This window comes from Motacilla alba, chromosome 2, assembly GCF_015832195.1.
Source record: "Motacilla alba alba isolate MOTALB_02 chromosome 2, Motacilla_alba_V1.0_pri, whole genome shotgun sequence".
NCBI lineage: Eukaryota > Metazoa > Chordata > Aves > Passeriformes > Motacillidae > Motacilla > Motacilla alba.
The window spans coordinates 8531105-8545635 of record NC_052017.1 but is presented as its reverse complement, the minus strand read 5'-3'; the positions used below and the strand labels follow the sequence as shown (position 1 = coordinate 8545635).

Here is a 14531-nt window from a genome sequence, read left to right as displayed (position 1 = left end):
CCTCCTGGAGTCTCTGTTCCTTCCTCACAACAGGAGGCTGAATTCAGATGCTGCTTCTCGTCACTATGTGGTCAGGTCTACTTTTTTCATCCAATTATAGGCCATAATCAAGTGTAAGTTTGAAATCCTCAATTTAAAACCCTCAAAATTGAAAGAGGAAGTATGACAAAAGACTTTACCTAGGAGGTTACCTGCATTACACACTAAGGCAGGCTTTTAGAGCTCTAGGGACATTTATTTTCTACTATGAGTGATCTTTAGTAGACACAACAGAGCAAATAAAAGCTGTAATCAAATTATATGGTGCCACTGCATTAAAAGCTCAGACTTAAGGACCTAAGTAACCACTTTTCAGAAGCACTGAACACCATTTATCCCCTCTGACTAATCTGGTATCTCAAGCCTTAAAAAAAAAGGGCAGGGGATAAAAAAAATTGAGGTTGGTCAAACTTCAGGCTTTCTTACTTTGGAAATTACAGATAAAGGAGGCAATGCTTATCTCACAATAAAAGGTCTTTACTATCAGTATTATTTAAAACCTCTCTGATTGCTAACTGCATTTCTAAAACCAGGAAACCAGGCAGTACTTCTGTAGTTTACACATCATCTAAATGTTGCTATTATTAGGGTGCAATTGAAGAAACAATTTTTTTTTCCAAGAAACATTCTCAAGCAATAGAACTTTACATGTATGACTGTTAGAAAATAACCACTGCAGTTTACTCCTTAAAAGATCAGACCTTTTAAGTAATCATCAAAAGTTTTTTTTTTAAGTACATAGTTACTCTCTACTCCAAATATTGAGTCAGAATCCCAACTGATGCCTCACAGCACTTTTAATAGTTGTTCCCATCACATTTAAATTAAAAAATTAGTTAGTAGGAATAGTAAAGATTCATCAGTCACAGATAAAAGCAAAAAAAACCCTCAAAGCCATTCTTACCTGTGCTTCCCCAAGGTCATTATTTACCACGGTGAAATTTAGTCCAAGTTCTTCCACATCCCCTTCATAGCTCTTTAGAAAAAGCAAATTTTTGTACATTTCTGGGTCTAGTGAAGCTAAATGATGAATGTCAACATCAGCACTTGTCCCTAATAATTTTGAGAGGAAAAAACTAGCAAATGGCAGCTCCACCAGCATATTTTCATAAAGAGCCTGAAAAATAAAGCAATTAAAAGCACATTAGATTTTATTGTTTGTACATGCAGGAATTCAGAAGGTTATTGTCTATTTCTCAACTTTTGAGTCATTCTGTCTTAATTTGGTGCCCAAGTAGATTCTTCTGGCACAGAAATAGCTCAAATATATTGCATAAATTTAAGAATATTCATCCAAAATTTGAAATGTGAATATTCTTATGAAATACCAAGGTCCCAAATTATCTGTCATTACTCTTCCTATCCAAATTGCATTTATTTTCAGGAAAAGCAAGGTTTGCTAAAGGACAATGCAACTGCATCAAGAATGCCTTACAAAATAAATTTACACCTCTACTTCCATTAGCACCATCATAAGCAGTATTATTCCATTCATATCAATCATGTAAAACTGTCATCCCCCTCAACCCCTTAGAATAACTCTGTAAACCCAGTACATTTTAGACTAATACAAACTATCTGGTGCATGTTACAGAGATTCATGGCTGCACATTCTCTGAATTCCACTGCTCTAATGCCACAAAAACATCAAAACATCCTCATTTCCAAACCAAGAGTTGACCAGTTCTCACTGTGTCACAGATCCAATCCTTTCTGTGCCTGACACTGCTACAGTTGTCAAAAATGAATGAACTAAATGTGTACCTGACCCAAATCTTTTGACTGCAACCTCAAATTATCCCCAAGAATTTTCAAACTCCAGCAACACCATTCTAGGTTCATCTTCTATATGAGCCCATTTCCATGTAATGCAAAGTATCTTTGCATTGTTTTTTATTAAGTCAGTAACAACTGCTTGCATGGAAGAAAAAAGTACTTATTGGTAGCTCTCAGAAGGAGAGGTGCACCCTTCAGAACTAGTCTGAATAAAGGTCCACTGCTTTAAAAAGACCCATTCCTGGCACATGCTCCCTTTCTCATTGTGCACTCTGTTTGCCACATTAGCATCTCTACCAATGACCACCAAATCTTTACAGAACATTAATAGCACTGCCAGGCTGATCACACAAGGCATCACCAACATAACATCATTGTAACATCATTGGTTGCTCCCTGTCAACTCTCCAAGAGCAGAGTTTTGGTGTTACTGAACTCCTCCCTAATCTGCTGCAAACTTAGAAAAGGAATCTCACTAAGGGGAAAAAAAACCCCAAAACTGAAAAAAGATGAATAGATGTAGCTCTAATCACTCAATGATATTCCAACAAAGACCTTAAGAAAAATATCCACAATTCCTTAAACTTCTGAAAGAACATTCTTCTATGAGGTGAGTTAGACCTTGCAAAAAAACCTGAGAATAACGAGTTCAAAGCCAAAGGGTGCATTATATTTAGAGGCATATGATTTATTCAAGGTGTAGAAGTCAAAATCCTCATTTGTATAGCTGACTTTAAAAGCAAACTAGAGGGATAAATCATTAATTTGCAATGTGTAAGGTCAGTGTTTGCTGTTCCTGCATTAGTAACAATAAAGCTATTGTAATTCCTTAAATATATCAAAGCTACCCGAATTTAAAATGGAATTCCATCTGTGACTCATAAAATGTAAATGCAGAGGTGTAATTTTTTACACAAGGCAGGTTTAAGCCTTTAGAGCATTCAATATACAAGGACTAATAAATGATAGCACTAAAAACTATGATCACATCAGCTAAATGGATTATAAATTAAATTTCCATAATGTATGCAAGTGAAATACAAATGTAGACATAAATCAAGGTATTTTCTAAACACAGGTTAATTACACAAATTCAAAACCTGTCTATTTTTTATGCAAAATAATCCACTTAGCATTTTTCAAACTGGTCTTAAGTCTTCACCACTTGCAACACTTGATCCTAGAAGCCTATCAATAATTCCTTGTCAGGAAAAAAACAGCAATAGGTATATTGAAGAAACTTGTATGTTATTTTTCAAGTGTCTGTCTTTTATGAGTGTTTATTGCTAGAAATTGTGCCAAAATGATTTGAAATAAAAAGGATTAATTATGGTAGAAGCTTTTTAATATAAGTGAGTGCAGCTGCAATGCAATTAATGCAAATTGTGATGCTATCAGGAAAATAAATGTGAACAACATCATGGGCTATTTCTGTTTGCTGCCAAATAACTTCAGTAATTTACTACATTAAGAATCAATAAAAAAATAATGCATTTCAAATGCATCACTATTAATCTTCAGGTAGTTCCAAAGTGAACATTTATAACTTCATCTAAAAACTATATAAAGCATTTTTAAATAAACTAAATTGTGCAACTTGAGAATAACTTTAATTAGTCCCTCTCTTAGCTAAGTGATTGCAATATTCAAAATAAAGTATTTTTGGAAAGAAGACAAACAGTAGTGTTTTAATTAGTCTGAAAGTCAAGCTATCCTAATAAAGTTTAATAAAAAATGCACTAAAACTCTGGTGAATAAAGTCATGATGAACTCTGGTTTTGTTTCAAAGAGGTGAAGGCCACCATTACAGCCCCAGCACTGCGCAGAGATGCTGAGAAGTGCTGTGTACAATATGAATAAATAAACTGAAACTTTATTTTCTGGATTCCATCTAACTTTCCTGTTTCTCAGTCAGCACCAGGTGATTAAACTACCTGCTGTTGCTAAAAAATGTGATGCCACATATTCCTGCCAGGGCAACAAAAACATCAGCTGCTGATTTCCCTGTGTTGGTTTGCAAGCAGGGCAGTTGCAGAGTGGAGGCTACAGGGTCATTACAACCTGAACAAGGTTCAAAACTCTCAAATTATTTGTGCTGTGCTTTTTTTGGGCTGTTGGATTTGGGGTTTGCAGGGTGGGTTGTGTGTTGGTGGCCACAGCAGGGACACTGAGGTTTCTTCTAAATTAGAGGAAGATCCAGCTGACAGATGGTAACTATCACTATACCATTTAAGTACTCCATAGTCACACAAGGTATTGCTCAGGTATGACACCAAGATTGGGGAACTGCTCTTCAGAAAGAGAAGATTTCACACCATGTTTTAAATTTGGACAAAATGTAAGCTATTGGAGTAATTTCAGCTAGATTAGCAATACACAGTAGAGGTTCTATGAGCACTACAATGTGCTGAATAAGGTTCAACAAATTGCATAAACAAATTCACAGATGAACTAATTACACCTCCCTCCCTGTAAGGCAGCTTTAGTGCCTTTACTTACACTTTCAGGTCTACAACTAATTCTCATTTATTATTTCAACTAAAATCTTTCTTAAGAAAAATAATCAGTCATTGCTGCTACTTTCCATTAATCCTTCACAACCCAGAACTGTATTTTAAAGCACAAACAATGCTAAAGTCATATCCTTGTAAAGATGCACGGCTTTTGGAATAAGGCAGTAAATGACTGGACTTAAATTCAGTTATTTCCATAATCAGTCCCCAAGACCATAACCCTTTCTATTTCAGTAATTTTAAACAGTTACTATTAAATAATACTTAGCACTTACAGAGTGCAATAGATCTTCAAAGCTGTACAGAACCATTAATAAAAATGATCGAAAAATAGCAAAACCATTAGAACTTCCTTCTACCTTATTATTTATATCCTAGAAATATTTCATCACACTCACAGAGCTTTTGGGGGCAGCAGAGACTTTTCAACCCTAATGAAAAAGATTAAACTAAAAATGCAAGTTAAATTGAAATCAACATGTACTCATATTTCAAAGCACTTTTAGAGCTACTATTTAATAATCTCTAGATAAAATAACTTCTTAAAGATGTGCTTAATAATGTGTTTAAAAGTGAGCAAACCCCAAATGATATTGTTTCTAATGCCAATACAGTAAAATAAAATTTTTTCTCCCAGGTGTGTGTCCCAATGCAGTGTGTCCTGTTACCTTGGAGCTCTAAGCCACTGCTTCCAATCCTCTGAGCAGCAGCAGATGTCTAGATGCATTTGTATTAGCACAGTAATGGAAAATCTGGTGCAATATCTTCCCTGTATTACTGTGAAAACTCATAGTTCACCTTTGTTCTGTCTTTTAAAAGAACAGGAGTCCAAAATTCCACAGCTTGATGCGTGTAATGAGGCTTCTGCGAGCTTTAATAGCCCTTGCAGCAGTGTGAATATCATTACGTTTTAAAATTAGTTATTGTTTTTTTAGAAAAAGCCTTTTGAAAATTGGCTTTACTTTGAATTTCCCACTCAGTGTGAATTTGAAGGTCAGCAAGTACAAGTTTATAGAAGTTTCAGAGATTTAAGGGGGGCAAGACTCAGGTGTAAAGGATTTGCCTGTCACAGCTGCCGCAGTCAGTGCAAATCCCTGAAATGGATGGCAGGGGTGTGGCAGCACAGACCAAACTCCTAACACAGGACCAGGAAAATGTAAGGATCCATTCTCAAAGACTTCATTGGATCTTATCAACTGTAATGACCTTGAGTTGATTTTTAATATTAAAATGGAAAGTCATGCTAGTGTTTTTATTCTAGGAATTGAGGATGTCTTTAATTACATTAATGTTTATTACTAAAACAGAGTGCTTCAGAAATGCCAGCACGTGCAGCAAACTGCCATTTCATCAGTTTGATACTTTCTTTCTCATTTAATAGGAACAGTTATCTCTGTAACTTATGCCATAAATATGATATAAATTGCTATTAATATCATTTGGGAGGTTTTGAGGGATGAGAGAGGAAAGCACTATGGATACCTGCGGATGTACTGGATAACTGATAGTTATCATTCATTACTGAAGTTCCAGTAACGGCTTAATAGATTTTTCTTGTCTCAAATTTAAACATAATTTAGGAAGAACTTGAAGATAAAAGGGAAACTTCTCTTCGTATTTAAGCTTAATCTTCTGACATACTGAAACACTTAATACTATATAACTAACCTCTGGATATGCTTCTAAGATAAATCTGTATTTTAACAGCAGTGAAACTAGTAATTTCTGAAGTCCAAACCAATGTAAGAATTTCAGTAAATATTCCAAACCTAATTGATTTAAATGGATGTAGGTGTTCCCAACTGTGAAAAAAGATCAGGATACCATTACCACACACTCTAACTGTTTATTTATTCCCTGTCTAGGAACCTGATTTAGAGGCAATAAAATGCAATCAGTACACAAACCAGAAGCAGGAATCATCTGCTAATGGAACTTTTAATTGAGGAGTGACCACTGACATGAGGTAATTCTTTCCATGCAGAACTCCTTGCAGAGACCTCTATGCACTTTATCACGGTAAACAATCACTAACATATGCATTAAAGAAAATTTAAATACATTATGACCCAATAAATATCACAATCCATCAATAAACACTTTTCCTCCCTAAAGATTTAGAGTTAAAATACCACATTTCAGTAGTCTTTTAGCACTAGACATATATTTACAAGGTTACTACTAACATAGCTATTTGTAATCAAAAGATAATTGGTTTTGTTAAATGCACCAGTACACAAAGGAATTGTCGAGCTGAAGAACTGTGTCAGAAAATTGATTCAAATCAGTTTACATCTGCATTCATAAATCATGAAATAACTTCCATAAGGTATCAATTCTGCTCTCTTAGGATTGTGTTTCTGCACTGTAAGTATATCATTAAAGGACCACGCTACTTTCCCTGGTAAATTCCTGGTTTGATTCCGTATGAGATGATTCAGGATTTTCTGAGACAAGTGATCATCAGTTAACTTGCTCTTAAGCAAAATGCTGAATCTACAAAAACATGTGAGAGGTAATTGAAATTAATAAAACCAAGAATTTATATTAATTACCTCCTCTTTGCATCAGTATCACCAATCCCATACCTACTGTTCCAGGTACTAGTAGTACCAATTGTGGCTGCAGCACAAACTAATTAAGGGTATACTGACTTAAATCAAGCCAAAGAGAGTCTAATTAAGTGAACAGTAAGAAAAGGAAAAGGGCAGCCTAAAAATCAGAAGGAAAATCCCACATCCTCCAAATCAGAGTGGCAGTGCAATGCTTGACACCAAACAATCAAGTATATGAAAGCCAGTTCTCACTGTAATTTTCTTGCTTTGTTTTCTTTCCACAAGCTTTTGGTGCATAAACAGCACTCAAATGTATTATTAGAAACATCTCCTTGAATGTTTTAGCTCCATACATGCAGCTTATTTATAATTTAAGAGTTGAAGATCTGATGCTGACCTTGCTGTGGAAAGACACCCTTGACTGAATACTTCCTAGATAAGGCCTGAGAACGATGAAGAACTACTTTAGTTTACCTGCAGAATGGATTCTACAGACACTGCTCATCTCAGAATTGTACCTTCCACAGAGGCACAATATTCAAAGTTACAAACAGTAACCATAAGGCATACTCTCTAATACATAGAAGAATTATCTAACCAAAAATTAGGTCCCATTAATTTACTTGGAGTGTAATAAAACACTTTCTCTGTGTTTCATCTACTATTACTCTTCTAAAGCTTCCTTTTACTCAAGGACTTAGTTTGTACTATTTTTTTTCAATTATATATATTTAATAACATTTACATGTGTGCAAAGAATAGTCTGTTAGATCTTAAATCAGTAAACTACAAAAACTCATAGGAAAATAAACAACTTTGACTTTCATCAACATAATATCCACAAGTCCATGCAAATTACTGACCTCCTATCTATCATTTAGTATTAATGATCAAAGAACAAAACCTAGACTGACCATCAAAATAATGCTAAAATTTAAAATGAACACGTTAGTTTTTCTCAATCCTTGCTGCTGCTTCTATGAAACTTCTTTACTTGGTTCCACAAAGGAAGGACTCAGCTCAAAACAACTCAAAAGACATTTTGTTCTCCATACTGCTTTCCCAATCATTGAAGACAGAAGTTGGGTCTTGGCAAAACAAATCTAAATCTTTACAGAAAACCTCAGTGTCTTCCAAGCACTGCAGGTTCTATTGTTTACTAAAAGGGACTTAATATTATATTGCAAAAATAGATGTTCTTCGGCAACATGAATGTGTGACTCACGAGTGCTATTTAATATTCTGGAATAAGGGAGGTGGTAGAATTCAGTAAATTCAGAGACACTGAGTGTATTATACAAAAATCTCTACTGTCAGTCACTTTGCTTAATATGCAAAGACAGTCACTGTCAAACAAAATAAATGCAAGAACTAGCAGGTTTATGTCAAAAGGGAAGAAGAGGAAACCATAAAAATTATCATACCAATCTATCTATGGATTTCCTGACATATTCTTAAACTAACGCTGATACTTCATGAAATTATCCTAAGAATTAGCAGCTTGATGTCAAAGAATTCCAAATGCAAATAATGTCCTTTTCCACAACATCTGTCACAGTAACATCACTAAATAAATGCAAATGTAAGCTGGAAATGGAGAAGTATGTTGTATACTAGACTGAGTTTAGGTCAGAACATGGTGAAGTTCAGATTTTAATTCTCTGTCACTGTTCTTCAACCTGGACACTCTTTCTGCTTGAATGGTTAACCAATGTTTCCCTCTTAGGTTTGCAGCAGACAACTCAAGAATCAGCATGGAGAAAACCCTCATTTAATATTCTCAGGTGTTGCTTCCAAATTCCTTGGAAATTTCCATTTGTTGCTTCTTGGCAGTCTGTCAAAGCACCTTTTGTGTTCTCCTGAGCCAATTCCACTACAACCCAAACCTGCAGCAGCAGAGTCTGCACGTGGGGAGACTTTTAGTGCAGCCAGAACAACTTCTGCATTTGGAAAGGAAGTGGAACCAAACCAGGAGCCTGCCCACAGCCCAAAGAGAGCAAAAGGATCACATCCATCCTTCTGGGACACCACTTGGGACAAGAAGACTTTACTTTGCAGAGAGGACAACAAAGAGGATTTGGGGTTAGAACTCCTCTGCCTGAGCACTCCTGACAGCCCAGGATACCCTTGGCTCTCAGGCAAAGCCTGGGACTCAGACAGTCCCAGCTGTGCTTCCAGTGGGCAACACTGAGAGGTTCAAGCCTCTAACCCCTCTGGCTGTGGGAGACTCTCACCAAAGGTGTGCACAGCAAGCTGAGCTTTAACTTTTAAGGAAAAGAAAGGAAAATGCTTACAAGGCACCAGAGTTAAGGTAATATTTACATTTCAGGGTAAAGTCACTGACAGTTGAGAAATGTAAACTTTGGAAGTGTTTGAGTAGCTGCTGTTTAAGCAAACTCATTTCTGTTTTTTTTAAAGGATGATTTCAGACAACATATGCAATTACATGATCACAAAGTATTATTTCCACAAAACCTTTTGCTCATCCAGTGACTACAAAAGCTGCGTGAACAAGCTATGCATTTTGTACACAGATTTTAATTTCTTCATTAACTAGAAAGATACCCAAAAAATCAGTAATTTATTCAGAATTAAAATTATTTATATTTTCAGATATACCATTTGTAAGATATGTTTTATATTTTAAGATGTTTCTGCTTCTGAACCAACCAATTAACAAAGAAGATTCCAAGCTGTTAGAAACTTCCTGATGAGAAGAAAAACTGAATTAGGTGTAACTTCATGGTGCTGAAAGTTAAATGCATTTGGATATTAGTATAAAGTGGTTACCAAGAGACAGAGAATTTCTATAAATTATTATATTTTAATGTATTTGTTTTCTGATAACATTGAAGCTTCTTACGTGAGAGTTTTTGGTGGCAGCACTCTTTGCACACTGATTTCCACAAATAAGAAATTGCTGTGGATGCCTGATTGCTTCCGTTGCATTATATCTACTTTGTTTGCAAAGGGGCTTTTAATAGTTCACTATTGCTCACAAATAACCCTGTGCAAAGCATAAAATGGACACATTTTTGAAAACGGATGAGTGGGTGTTCAATAACCTAACCAAGATCATAATACCAGCAGGTTTGGAATAGTATGGTCGTGCCTTATCTTTCTGTTTAATTCATCAAGTCTCTAAATACACTACTAAAAAGGTGTCTGTGCACCTGGGCAAGGGTAATTATTAAGTAGCACTGTCAATTCTTACCTTATCTACACATACTGCAAATACAAAAACAATTTATGTTTTCAAAATGTTAAATAAGAGATTCTCTGTTTAAAAAAAAACTCAAAAAACTCTACTTGTAGCACTCGGTGAGATGAAACATCTTTTGCAACTTCTGTCTCTATGCTAATATCTGAAATTCAGTTACAGAAGGCAATGTGTTGTTTTGACAGAGGAAACTGAAGACTAAAAAATACCATCTTTTTTTAAAATAATGTTTCAAACTTTCCATGACAGTTAAACCCTTCTAGATATACACAAAACATTTTTGTGGTGAAGTAATCCCCTTAACAATACCACAAGTGTTTGCTTTCCCACTCCAAACATCTATACATGCAGAAAGACAATGAAGCTTGGTTAAGTAGTATCAGAGATAATTACCAATTATTGTATTAGTACTGAATCCATCTCCCAGCAGGAGGTTGGGAATAACACAAAGGTTATTTATTGAAACGGCCGATTAGTAATTTCATTGTTTAGGAAATTCGGATATGGCAGTAGCTGGGATGCATTAGCAGGGTATTTGCTTACAAAGAGGCAGCTTGATCTAAATCAGTTGACTGGCAACTCCCAAGCACAGCACTATTTCAACAATTCACTGTTTGCCAACATCTCTTGAAACGGCTTCCAGCTACCCTCCACAGACATCCAACTGCACATCAAACCTCACTGCAAGGCAGCAGCAGGATTTTAGCCTCCAAAATACTGCAGGCAATAAATGGGACTTTTACATCTTAAATACCTTCAGTATTAGACAGCTAAGTAGCAGTTAATACTTTTTTTTTTCCTGAAATGGAATTTGTATTCCAAATTTTGTTTCACAATTATTATCTTTATAAAAATTATTTCGAGTGCTTAGAATGAAATAGCCTCAGTATTAAACCTGACCATAAAAGAAAATTGAATGTAATTAATGTTTGTAATGGTTTCTGTCTTTGTTCCTCTCCCTCCATTTTTCATCGAGCTCAACAAGCATCTATTAGCCTTTAAGCATTCATATCACTGAATTATCAAGCACAAAAACTCCAGAAATATGCAAAATGTACAAAGCCCCAAACAGAATATGTGAAAAGCAATTTGCATGTGCCTTCTAAGTATGGCACATGCTGATGGCAAATTTTATATGCTACCAAAAATGGTACACCTCATACAACTATTAACTGTTTAAAACATTCATTTCATATATTCCAAATGACAGAAATGTAAACTGCAGTCATATTCCTAAAAGCTCCAGGTTGAAAATCAAGGATAACATGAATTTCCTGTACCTCCGAAGTACATCATTTATTAAAATCAACCAGAAATTTAGTAGTAATGTTCATACCTAATATCTGAGAGTTACTGTCTCTCAAGTCTGGGAAAATCTTTGGGTTTTCCCATCCATTGCTCCTAATTAGATAAAAACCAGTACTGAATCATTTCAGTATTGCTATAGCTTTGTATTCCAGACCACTGGTTTTACCTTTCCAAGCATTCTCCCAAGGAAGTAGTAATGTCGGGCGTACGAGTCTCCAACCAGCATCTGGGCAGCAGGGTTAGGGTAAAGCAGTCCCTCATTGGTGGTCTTAAAGAAACCCTGGTTAGGGTTAAATCCTGATTTGAGGAGTTCGTTCAGAAATTCTCTGAAAATCCCACCACCATCAATACCAGCTTCATCAAGACCGTGTGCATTAAGCAAGTGAACACGAATGCGCTTTTTTAGGTCAGGTTCTGCAGGGAAAGGAGAGAGACAAACCCAAATGCAATTGTCTGTTTCAGCTTTGTAGGGATAAAAACACATGTAACTACAAATACAATATGTGCTAGAATAAAAATTGACCTAGTAAATAGCAGCAAAACCGTTATTACTGGCTTGAATTTTGGAATATTCCATTTGTGAAATGCTCACTTCATAGAAAAGGTATTGTCTTAAGAGTCATCAAAAAAAGAAGTAGATAATACCATAGGTAGGGGAAGAAAAAAAATCCTACAAAATATTAAAAGAGACCAAGGAATAACTTGAAAATTGTATTTATATAAAATATTGTGAGTACAAGATCACACAGATTAATACAAACATGTGATTTAATTCAATGTAGTAAAATTTATAATACTACATCCCATCATTAAAAAGAGCCCTGCACTATTATCAGACATACTGTACCAAGCAAGTCCTGTTCAGTCCGTATGTATTTCTTGGCAAAGATTACCAAAGCAGATACTATCTAATGAATTATATAGAAAAATATAGAAATTACAATTATTTGGATGAGCAAATGGGTAGAAAAGCACCATAAGAAGAGGCTGTAAAGAGATCATTTAGACTGCAATAATCAGAAATAATATGGGTGAGAATTACTTCTGTAAAACGAAGGAAATTTCACTTGTAAGAACTTTCACATCTCAGAGCTGATACACCTACAGCATACCAGTCAAATAAGCAAATATAGAACTACATGGTAAGAACAATTAAGTGTTGTAACAAGCTGGTAACTGTAAACCTACCATTCTCAGGAGAAAGTTTATCATAAGCATCTTCATAAATATAATTTCTTCTGATAGTGACATTAATTCCATCCAAAAATGGCCCATCTCCTTGAACTTCTTGTTTATCAGCATAGATCAGCCTTTGAAAAATCTGTTTAAATGAGTGAAAAGAGCAATCATGTAATTGTGCAGATCTAAATATTCAGTGAGAGATGGTTATTCACTACTGTTACTGTCCTTTGAGCTGCCTCTGGCACTCACTTTCAAGTTATTTGTCTTCTCTCTCATTGAGCTGCAGAAACTTTATACAGAGCCATGACCCATGGAAGGGAAGGAGTGGGACAGAAATGCAAAGAACTTTTCTGTGCTAACATCCTCAGTTCTTTCTACAAAAAGAAGCACATCTACAGACCTTGTGCCAGTGCTTCCAGTTTCCTCTCCCTAACTTTCAGAGTTCTGAAATGCAAAGTATTCAAAAACAAATTTAAAAAGTCTCATGAGTATTTCACACACACAGAGGTTATTCTCAATACTGGTAAATAATTTTTTGTTGCTGTTTGCAATGGTCAGGAACATTCTCAGTAATAAGAAAATATTATTATGCAGTTCCCCTTGTATAAGTAGTGAACAAATAATTCAGATTAAAATCATGGATATTACTGCCATATTTAAAAAAAGAACGAGAGCATCATAAAAATTCAAATCAATTTTTCCAGGTGAAGCACAAATTGAACTTCACACTGTCTATTTTCAAGTCTTCAAAACAGGGAACCTGTTCCCCTGAAGAGTAACTGTAGCTCACTGTGTTTCTATGCCAACATGTAGCATGGGAGGGGGTTGCCCAATGTATAATAATATTTCCTCTATCCATGGAGTGGTAGGTTTACTATCTTTTCTCTTGCTGTCATTCCCCTATTCAATAAATAGTCTAGCACATTTTCCAAGGGATATAATCTCCCAGTAATATGTCAGACCATTTTTTAACTAAGAACATTAAGTAAGAGTCTGCAGGGATTTTTAAAAACAACAAATTTACCATGAAAGAGGAAATCTGACCACAGCAAACAAAGGTAGAGTAAGGTCTCAAATCTACTGTTTTTATGTGCAACTGTTGCTAGTGGAGAAGATGCTTTCCAACCAGGAAGATTACAGTATGGACAAAGCAGGAATCTTTCCTAAGGTACACAGCAGGAAAACAAGAGAAAATAGTCCTAAGCTGCAGAAAGAGAAACAAGGGATGGACACAAAGAAAAAAGTTCATGATGGGAGTGATTAGGTACTGGAAAAGGTAACACGAGAATCTCCATTTCTGGAGATAGTCAAAAGTCATCTGGACAAGTCCTTGTGCATGCTGACCCAAGTCTGAAGTTATGCTTGTGTGAGGAAGGATGTGGACTACAGTACCTCCAGAGGTCCCTTCTGGCCTAAAGTTTTTTAGTTTTATAACACCAAGACATATAGTCACAGGCACCTTTTATGTACAGAGCGTGAGAATATGTTCACCACCACTCTCTTTCCTGAAGCAGGACTAGATACAATTTATTAGCTATTGTTACCCAGCTGTAGATGGAAAAAATCACCTGGTATAACATCTCATAGCAAAACTCATTTTGGTACTGACTCTGACTCCCTACCTAACCCAATGTTCATGGGTATGTTAGTCCTGAGAATGAGAACTCTAATGCACAACTGAAGCATTCGCAATGACTTCAGACAAACAGAAAAACAAGCAATGCTGACTGAAGCACACACCGTGGCAGTAGCATCACCACAGGCAAGCTGACCAAAGTATGGCCTAAGGAGGTGAGAACCAAGGCACTGCTACAAATTCGATGCATTATCTCCCACAGACTGAAAGGTGCACCCCAATGTGCCTTAAGGCTGAAGGGGAAAACACTCCCTGGGGCCAGAAAGCTGAAGAGCCTACCATGGAACTGGACTCTGCAATTG

The 14531-nt window shown here is 35.9% G+C and overlaps 1 protein-coding gene across 1 annotated transcript in view; it reads right to left on the bottom strand.

Moving 5' to 3' along the window:
• Positions 1-14531, bottom strand: part of UBE3C (ubiquitin protein ligase E3C) — a 69801-nt gene that overhangs the window by 14317 nt on the left and 40953 nt on the right. Inside the window, exons 17-19 of the mRNA XM_038124946.1 lie at positions 12600-12732; positions 11578-11825; positions 944-1156 (exon numbers count right to left, since the gene is read on the bottom strand). Of these exons, the coding sequence (XP_037980874.1) occupies positions 944-1156; positions 11578-11825; positions 12600-12732 (594 nt within the window). The remainder of the gene's footprint in view (positions 1-943; positions 1157-11577; positions 11826-12599; positions 12733-14531) is intronic.